The 9820-nt window shown below is 54.8% G+C and overlaps 1 protein-coding gene across 1 annotated transcript; it reads right to left on the bottom strand.

Moving 5' to 3' along the window:
* Nucleotides 1–444: 444 nt before the first annotated feature.
* On the bottom strand, nucleotides 445–9698 carry SSRP1 (structure specific recognition protein 1). Its single transcript, XM_074372000.1, has 17 exons — nucleotides 9565–9698; nucleotides 8953–9088; nucleotides 8333–8518; nucleotides 7483–7588; nucleotides 7000–7190; nucleotides 6665–6895; nucleotides 6423–6526; nucleotides 6211–6339; nucleotides 5758–5979; nucleotides 4953–5025; nucleotides 4406–4544; nucleotides 4245–4290; nucleotides 2744–2873; nucleotides 2157–2327; nucleotides 1926–2014; nucleotides 1231–1417; nucleotides 445–947 (listed from the first exon to the last, which is right to left on the bottom strand). The coding sequence occupies exons 2-17, from the start codon at nucleotides 9004–9006 to the stop codon at nucleotides 876–878; spliced, it is 2130 nt and encodes a 709-aa protein (XP_074228101.1). The 5' UTR covers nucleotides 9007–9088; nucleotides 9565–9698; the 3' UTR covers nucleotides 445–875.
* Between the last annotated feature and the right edge of the window lie 122 nt (nucleotides 9699–9820).

The following is a 9820-nucleotide window of genomic DNA, read 5'->3' as shown; positions in this document are numbered from 1 at the left end:
CAGCCTAAAAATGCGGCATGCCCCTCTCCTCCCATAAAGAAAAGCTTCACACACACACACACACACCCCACTCATCCTCCCCAATTGTCCGGACTCAGATTTCCATTTCCCCAGCTGCAGGGAAGCTGGTCAATCTTGATTCCATTATCTAAAGCCTTGGAAGACCCTTGACTCATGGGTGAAGGATGGAGCCCAGAGCTGCCTCCCCCTCAGCCTGGCTAATGGACTGCAACTCTGAGACAGTTCCTAACCAAATCAGCTCTCATTTCTAGACTCTCAGGTGGCCCATCCCGGCAGAAGAGAGAAAACCAATGCTTGTCCAGCTGGGAAGGGAACAGGGTGTACCTGGAGATTTGCTTCCCGGATAAAGGGTCAGAAGAGTACAGTGAACAAACACCGAGAGTAGGAGCAATACAACAGGGCTAGAGAGAAGGTGTAAGGACATGGTTTCCAAAGTCAGTTCCCTTTATTAAATGTTGATTTTCACAGACCAGAAATACAAAATAAAAGTAGAAATAGGCCCCAGTTAGGAGCCACAGGCCTGACCTCACATGACCCCTGCTTGCAGCAACTTGAACAGGACAAGCAGCAGCTATATTTCAAAGGTCAGGAAAGTAGGACAAGGATTTGGATCCTGCACTGCCCTGCCTCCCACCCAGTCTCTCCCCGAATTACAAAGAGCCATCCTTGTGAAGCAGCAGAGTGAGACGCCTCCCCCGCTGCCCCGGTGAAGTGCATACTAGCAGGAAAGCTTGTTCAGGTGGCAAGGAATCCAAGGACTACGTGTCATATGAGGAGAAACTGGTACCAAAGCATGGCTGGGGAGACTGGGGGTGTGACAGGACACGCACAAGGAGAGAGAATTTTCCTCCTCTCTACTCATCCGATCCTGACGCCGAATCTTCTGAGCTGGGGGGAGTACTGGCTAGTTCCTCTTCTTCAGAATCCTGAAAACCAAAGGTCTCTTAACAGGAAAGATGTGGAGTCAAGGTGGCCCCCCACACCAGCCCCTTTTCAGTGAAGGGCCCCCAATTCCCTGCCCCCTCCCTAACCTCCAGCACTAGCCTTCAGAACCACAGAATTCCACCTACCCACTCCCCCTCATTACTCTTACAGGCCAACCACAACCCTGTCCAGAAACATCTGCACCCCTCTCCCCAACTCCCCCCACCACCAACTCAGTTGCCCCTCGCGCCTTCAGGCCCCCATAGCCCCAGACTCCTGCCGCACCTCGCTCCGCCTCCTCTTCTTTTTGCTTTTGTTCTCTCCTGAAGAGCTCTCATCACTGGACACAAACTCTTTGCTCTTGAAGCTCTCACTTAGCTGCCTTGACGAAGACTTGGACGATGAGCCCCTGGAGGGCGTTGATTTCTTCTCCATCTTTACTTTTACTTTCTTCTTCTTCTTTGACTTGTCCCTGAATTAGCCAGAGGAAAAAGAGGCTGGGCCCTCAGGGTCCCCCATTATCAAGAACAAACCTCTCCTGGCTTTAACAGGGCCTTTCCCAGCCCCACTGCATGCCAACCATGTCAGTCCCATAAATGGCGGTGCGTCCTAAGTGACTGGAACAATCAGGGGGTCCAGCCTGAAGCAGCTTCATATGCAAAACTTACTTAACATCTCTTACTTTATCTTTAAACATTCATGTAAATTATGCTCCATATTAATAATTTTTTTTAATTTCCCCCATACCTTCAAATAAAATTGCCCCTTTTAGGATAAAGAACCATGCTTACCCAAGTGATTTCAGAAATTCTCTAGCACATTACCCATACTTGGGCAGTTACCTACCCAGATCTGAGCAGCACTGCCCTACTTTGATCAGAAGCGTATCTATTATCTTTAACACCCCAGTTCTCAACCTGGACCTGCAAAAATGTCTGCCAAAAAACCAGTTACTGGGCCATTTTGTCCCCAACACTCACCTCTTAGAAGACTCCCCCCGGCCCCCCTCATATTCTTTCATGGCTTTTTCATACTCCCTCCTGGCATCCTCAGCCTTGCGATCCCACTCCTGTCACACACGCACAGAAAACAGAGAAGAATGAGACCCCTTCCCTGATGCAGGCAAAACCCCTCCAGAGAAGCTCCACCAAAGGCCCGCCCCGCCCCTCCACCAGCTGCAAGGTCCGCCGCCCGTGTCTGCTGCGGCTCACCTCCTTCTTCTCTTTGGACATTCCCTTCCAGATCTCGCCCGCCTTCTTGGAAAGATCTGTGATACTGATGCCAGGATGGTCCGACTTGATCTTCTCCCGGCTGGCATTGAGCCACAGCATGTAGGCAGACATGGGCCTCTTGGGGGCATTGGGGTCTTTGCCCTTCTTCACCTACATAAGAAAAAACCCACGTGCCTTCAGCCACGTATTTCCTACAGACACCCCGCACATTCTCCCAAGGGAATTATTTGGCTCCCCTACTTAGGGGGACAAAATGGAGAAAAGACTAAAGGCGTCAAGCTAGACTGGGAGCACCCCAAGGGCAGAGACCACGTCGTCCTCCCCTCTGCACCCCAGTGCCAAGCTCACTAGGGGCCCATTTCCTTGGGTTCCTGGGACAGAAGCAGCCGCTCCTAATTCAGATCTCCCAGAAGCTAATTATCTCGAGGACCATGGCACTCCTCAAGGCCATAATCACCGGCTACGCAAATCGGCCCAGGAGGACAAATCAGGTCCTACTGGTGGAGGACAGCAGAAGGTAAAGAGAAAGGCTTCCCCAGCACCCTCCCACTTAGAGGAGTCTGCACCTCCATGGGCTTCTTGCGGCTCTTGCGATCCTTGGCCATCTTGGCCTTTTTGAGTTGCTTCCGTTTCTTCTCATCCCGGTCACTGTCACCCTCATTACTGGAGGAGCTAGCAGAGGCGTTGCTGTCAAACCTGTCAAGGAGAGCGGGGTTTAGACTCGGGGTGAGAGGTCAGCGCCCCAGTCTCAGGACTGGAGGAGAACAAGTCCAAAGACACCTGCCCAGACAAGAGAGAGGGAGGAGGACCCGAGCCTCCACCCCCGTCCCCACCCCTGCCTCCTCCCCTTCACTGAAGCGGCTTCACCACCCCTCTCCAGACCCAGCCATGGCCATGGGTTACTTGTTGAATCAATCAGGGAAAAGCACATGAACCCATGGCCTAACCCAGGTCCTACACCATCCCTGTGCTCTTGGGGACAAAACCACCTTGCCCAGAACATGCCCCAAATCCACTTCACCACTTCCTTCAAGCTAATCCTTTCAATCTACCCCATAGTATTTTCTGATGAAGAGACAGTGAGTTTCTATGTAGAAGTGGGGAAAACCAACTTCAGTCCAACCCACGGCCTACCCATTTACCAACCAGTCCTACCCCGTGCCTGTGGAACTCCTCAGAAGAGGGAACTACCTTACACCTGAATGGCGCTCTACAGTTTTCAAGGCATTTCCACAAGCATTTGTTCACTGATCTCCATAAGCATGTGGCAGGCAGAACTAGTGGATGCCAGCAAAGTTTTTTTTTCTTTTTGCTGCCTAATACTTATTCCCAATTCTTGTGGATTAAGAGAGTTCCAGTTTTCTGTTGGGAACCACCCTGCCCCCATTCAGGAGGGCCTCACCCCAACCACAGGTTCTAAGAGTGGGTACGTGGCTCAGTTCTGGCCCATCAGAGCACATCCTAGTAACTCAGATTCGGGAAGGGCTGTTGACTGCTGCTCTGAGAGAACTGGCACTTCTGGGCGTTAAACCAGTCGGATTAAGCCTGCCCAAAGCATCTCCCACTCACTTAGTGCCGCGTGGGACAAACCTATCTGGGAAAATCAGAAGGAATAAAAACAGCCTCCCCACAACTTTGGAGCACCTGAATCCAGGTGCTTGAAGCCAAGTCTATCACCGGACTCTCCAGCTGCATGAGCTAAATGAATTACAGGAGCTAAACGAGTCACATTTCTGACATCAGCAGTCAGTCTCGGTGGACACAGCACAGGGGGAATAGTGCCACTTCACAGGTGAGGACACGAAGATCAGCTCCTGGCCAGAGGACCCCCAGTGGGTGAGCACTGGCCCTTATCCCACTCTCTCCGCACTGTCGTTTTCTGGCTCCACAACACGTCTTGCACTTACAAAGCACCTGTACATAATGCCTCCACGTATCACTTCACTGGAAGTCACTTTCCCACCCTCAGGCAGTAGCTAACTAGCACACGGGAATGTCCAGAAATCTTCTGGTCCTTTAAGCGTATCAGCCACCACCTCACCCCCATGAGGTGGGCCTAAAACTCACTCCTCTGCCACGTCTTCCTCCTCTTCACCTGGGTTGAATGATTCATCTGAAAAAGAGCACAGGACGCATCAGCTCTGCCCTCATCCAAACCCCACACAGCTGGCCCTGGCCCCGGGGGAGAGCGGACCCGCCCCCGGGCCGGGCACACCAGGCGAGCCCACCGGTCTCTTCTCCCGAGTCATCGCTGCTGTCGTTGGCATTCTCCTCCCGGATCTTGCCCTCCTCCTTCATCCGCTCCAAGTAGGCGTCATGCTGGTCTTCGTCCGAGTCGGCGTACTCGTCGTAGCTCGGGTTCATGCCCTGGCCAGGAGCAGGCGGGAGTGAGGGCTGGCCCACCCTGGCGCCTGCACACTCAAAAGCACTCCGCATGCCTGTGAGTAGGTCAGCAGCAGCGCCCAGGAGACCCTGGGGCGGGACTGTCCACACGCAGCCAACGTGCAGGGCCTGTGCCCCAGGATTCCTGCCGATGGGGTTAGTCCAAGCCCCGCCCTCTCCCAGCCCCACCGGGGCTCCTGGGGGGCTGCAGGGACTGCTCTAAGGTCATGCTGAGGAAACCTGCGCCAGGAGGGGGGAGGAGGGTCACACGCACCTCTTTTTTCTATAAGGGTAAGAAGAGAAGAGAAAGTGAAAAAGAAGCCAGAAAACCCCTGCCCCTTCCCCCAGAGAGAGAACAGGAGGGGGGCTCATCCTTTCCACACACACAGGTACCTCTTTCAATCCTCGGTTCTTGATGTTGAGTTTTTTTGCGTTGACAAAATCAAACAGCTTCCCGTACTCCTCCCTACGCGGGGAGACGCACGCCGTTACCAGACAGGAAGGGCCAACGCAGGGGCGGACCGCGTGCTGACCTGACACTCGTGGGCGGGGACGGGATGCGGGGCCTGGACCTCTTGACCATATCATCCAACCCAGGAGCTCAGAGACCCCCGGAGGACGGCAGTGAGGAAGAGCCAGACACAAGTCTTGAAAGAAACCTGCGTGGTCCAAGAGTTCTGGGGGAAAAAAGGCTGGGAGGGGTATGTACCTGTTTACCAAAGATGCACAGAGCACGGGGAGGATGCAGGGAGGGGATGTTCTCATCTTTTTACTGGTCTGTATTTCATACTTCTCAGAGTTGTTATGAGGATTAAGTGTGAAGATGTTTGTAAAACGTTTAGCCCACAGTGAGCACTCAATAAACATTAGCTGCTGTGTTCTCGGGAACAAAGCTCATTCCAGGAAAGAGGCAGATAGCATTTCCATCACGGGGGGAGCGGAGGAGAAGGGCTAGCACTAAACACATATAGGTTTTGTAATACAGAAAGTACAGAAAGAAAGCACTGGAGAGGCTGCCAGAAGCTGAGCACGCCAAGGAGGAGGACTAAAGCCCAGGAAGAAAACGAAAAATTCTGCTCAAAGCCTGAAAAGTCAGGGAAGAGCCCAGGCCTGGAGAGGGCCCCAGGCCACGCCAGGCTTCCCGGTGGAGTCTGGTCAGGACCAGGATGCCCTGGAAGTGACCGGCAGAGGCTCTCACCTCTCAATGCTACTGAAGGTATACTGAGTGCCCTGCTTGGTCTCAATTTCAAAGTCAAAGGAACGAGTGGTGGTGGTACCACGGGCAAAGTTGACGAAGGAGATCTCGTCGAAGCGGATGTGCACGGGCGGCTTGTGGACGTAGATGAAGCCCCGCTCCAACGGGTACAGCAGTCCTGAGCTGGCCTTGTAGGAGCAAGTGATGCACTGGGCCCCCGAGTGCCTGGTGGAAGGTGCAGGGAACCCGGTCAGTGCCCACCTCAGCAGCAGGGGGTGCAGAGCCGGAGGGCACAACCCTTGGTGGCCACACCTGTGTGCTCAGGCCCTCAAGTGAGTGAACCTCACCAAGAGGCTCGGATGGAGGCAGCTGACAGCATCAAGCTCCAGCCCAGCCAGACCTCTCGGGGGGCGGCCCACGCCCAGGCAGCCCAGGAGCCCAGGCCTGCACTCTCACCCCTGGAAGTTGCCCGGGACTGTTATCTTGCGGTTCACCAGTGCTTTCATGACCCGGCTGACCATCTCATAGAGCGAGCCTGACATGTTCTTGGTGAGCCGCCCCTCAAAGCGCTTCTCCACCTCCTCCCTGCAAACACAGAGACGCAGTCACGGGCCCTGCTGCCTTCTGACAGCACACCTGCCTCCTGCGTGGACTAGGGACACACTCACTCATTCATGTTGAGAGTCAATGAGATGTCCTCATCCTTGGAGAAGAGGAGGATCAGGAAGTGGTAGCGGGTTTGGCCCTGCTTGATGGGGGGGTCCAGGCTGATCTGGGAAGGAAGAGCCGACCAAGTTCAGCACCAGTCAGTGCTTCCCAAGAACTGGCTGATAACTAACCACTAGCGAGATCTGCCTACTAAAGACTCGACAAAGCCCAGGACAACACACCCCTAGCGGTTTCCGCTTACCACAAAGAACATCTGGCGCTGGTCCTTGTGGGGCAGCAAAAAGAGACGCAGCACAGTGGTGTAGGGGATCTTGTAGTCAAAGGTCTTGCCGTGTAGGTGCAGAAAGGTGGGGTAAATGCGAATGTCGTAACGGCCTCGGGGAGTCAGACACTGCAGCTCCCGGAAGATGCAGATGGCGTCTCCAGTGGCCTGGATCACGTCCGCCTTGGACAGCACGTTCTGGGCAAAGGCCTACAAAAGCACACACTGGTGATCGAGCGGCAGAGCTCCTGCTCCTGGGCCAGCCAGGGCCTACGCAGTGCCATCTACTCCCAAGGCGACAGGGAAGGCCTCACCTCCACGGGGTCCACACCGTCCTCCTGGGTGGGAGGCACATAGAAGCGCACCTCCATGAGGGAGACCTCGGCGTCGTCGTTCTGGTGGAACTCCAGCGTCACCTCGTTTTTGCCTGTGGTGCACTGGGACACGTTACTGAGAGGTATCTCGAAGACCGGCTGGTCGCCAATGTCAAAGGAAAGCAGCTGCCCTGTGGGGAAGAGGCGTTATCAAGCCATGAGCTCCTTCCCCCGGCTCTGTATAAACAACGTTCCCGCCGGACAGCAGGTTCCCTAAGGACAGGGTACTGGGGCTACTGTGTTCACACTGTATCCCAGGGACCAGGCACAGGGCCTGACACACCGCTGGTCCTCGATAAATACATGATGAATTACAAACTGACAGGAAACCAGAGACAGGGCAGAGAGAGAGCAAAATGAGTTAAAGGCTGAACCCTTCATCCTGCCTTCTCCCCCTGAACCCCAAACTTCCCCAGGACTCACCACCAAACTTCACTGTTCCCCAGTTCCAACCCTTCACACAGAGGTCCTTCTCCATCAGCTCAAGGCGATAGTGAGTTTTGAAGAAATCAGAGAGTTTCTCAAACTCCTGTGGGCAGAGAGGGGAGAGGACAAGCCCAGTAAACCCCCGGTGGCTGTAACACAAACTTGAACGTTCTCAGACTACCTGCTTCTGAGAAACTGCTCCAGCACACCTTTTATCAGAAATCCGTGCTGGGGGGAGGGGTGGGTACAGCACAGCAGTAGAGTGCATGCTTAGCACACACAAGGTCCCGGGTTCGATTCCCAGTACCTCCATTAACAAAAAAATAAGAAAAAGAAATCCATGCTGACTTACATAGCTCTAAGATCATTTAAAAAGCCTTTGAAAAAGGCTGTTTCTGGGGACTGGTGCGCAGGCTGGGGGAGGAACAGAGTAAGGGACTCACACTCCTGGTTAGGGCCCCACAATGTTTTCCTAACTTTGTACAGCTTTTGCTTCAGTGAAAGTGGAAATGAAGATGAAGTCCCTAACTCGAGCAGTTCAAAATGGAAAAAACAAAACTAAAGCATCAAGGTAAGACCTTGAACCAGGATAAAAGTCATAAGCAGAAACCACCAAAAAAGTCAAAACAGTAGAAAAACTTCTGGAGTCAAGGCACAAAGAAAGTCCCGAGACTCTGACGCCCGAAGCTGAACACTGATGGCTTAACGACCTCAATGGTCCTGTCCTAAGGAGCCTAAAGTAGCAGCTGCACAGTTATCAGAAGAAAGGGCTCCACTTCTCTCGAGAAGGTTGAAAATAACAAAGATGGCAAGACAAAAAGGGGGCTACGGCCACAGGACATCTCACCGACTCCCGGAAGCCGTCATACTTGTAGACGTGGCCGTTCTTCGTGAGCAGTTTAAGTCCATGACCGAGAGCCACGCGGCGCCAGATACCTTCTGTCAACTCCCCGGCCTGGATGTTGTCCACCTTGCCCGTCTTACTATTCTTGAAGATGATGCCCTGGCGGCTCAACCTCAGCCGACCATCGTTCTGTTGGAAAAAGGGGCCCGAATGCACAGGGTACACAGTACATAGAGGGGACCAGGTACAGTCCCACCCAACACCCATTCTGAGCAGGCCAGTTATCAACGCAAAAGAGGAGCCAAAGAGGAAGGGGTGAGGGCTAGCAAGGAGAGACAAGTAGCCAGGAGATGTAGATTCTAATCCAGGCTCTGGCATCCAGAACCCCTGCAGGTCTAGGGTTTCGAGATTGAGGACTGAGCAGCAGCTGTGTCTCTTCAATTCCAACACCCTCTAATTCTTGTAGTCTCTTTCAGTATTGCTTCTTGTTGGGGCAACACAAGTACACATCACACTAACTCCTTTTCCAAAGGAGTAACGTCATCACGAGCTCTTGACAAAAAGCAAAAAGTCTACTCCACCTCCCTCCCTCCACCGGTACTAGAAGCCCGAGCCCTTCTTACCATGGAGCCTTTCACCTCCTGATAGATGTCGTTGAACTCCAGTGTTTCTGCCATGCTGATCTGCCCCTGTTGGCCTCAACTGGGAGCTGGGCCCCGACTCCTGGGTAGGTGTGCAGATACACGGCAGGCTGGGAATCTCAATTCAAGAGAGAGATACGTAAGTATGAAAGCCAACACCAACCCTAACCCTCATTCTGCCCACCGATGGAGCCAAGTGGCAACCCTTGCTGTGCGCGGGATGTCTCAGGATCTTCTCCGCCTGGGAACTGCACAGCTCCAGGGGCCAGGCCCAGCCCAGGCTGGACAACCAGGCCTGAAGGGGCGCTTACACCCCAACCAGGCATCCACTCTGTCCGCCCCACCGGGCGCCATAGCAACGAGCAGCGGAACCCCAGGGCCTGCGGAGCCAGCACCTCGCCCGCGCCCCAACCCATCTCAGAGTGCAGGGTTCCCCTCCCAGCGCTCCCACCCCGAGACCCACAGTTCTCCCCTCCCCCCGAAAATGGATTCGCCCGCCGCCCGCGGATTCCAACGCGGAATGGTCCACCCCGAGCGCCCCGCGGGGGAGCGGGGCCCACGCCCTCCTGGGGCACGGGGACGGCGACCACCCACCTTCTCAAGCTGCAGCCTCGCGACGGCCCGGGTGCGGGCGGTGGGCGCGCTGGGGGATGCGGAGGTGGGGGTGGGGACGCGGGGGATGGGGGACGCTAGGGAGGCTTTTCCCGCGTGCGCGGCCCCGCGTCCCGCCACCGGAAGCCGGGCGCAGACCATAGAGAGGGCGAGCTGGCTAGAGGGACGCGAGCCGGGCCCGCCCTAAAGGCGGTCTCCTAGAGCGTCGGCGACGCTGGATGACCTGGGGAACACCCCG

This window comes from Camelus bactrianus, chromosome 10 (assembly GCF_048773025.1).
Source record: "Camelus bactrianus isolate YW-2024 breed Bactrian camel chromosome 10, ASM4877302v1, whole genome shotgun sequence".
In the NCBI taxonomy this organism is placed as follows: domain Eukaryota; kingdom Metazoa; phylum Chordata; class Mammalia; order Artiodactyla; family Camelidae; genus Camelus; species Camelus bactrianus.
Note: the sequence above shows the minus strand (reverse complement) of the source record. Positions and strands in the feature narration are given on the sequence as shown.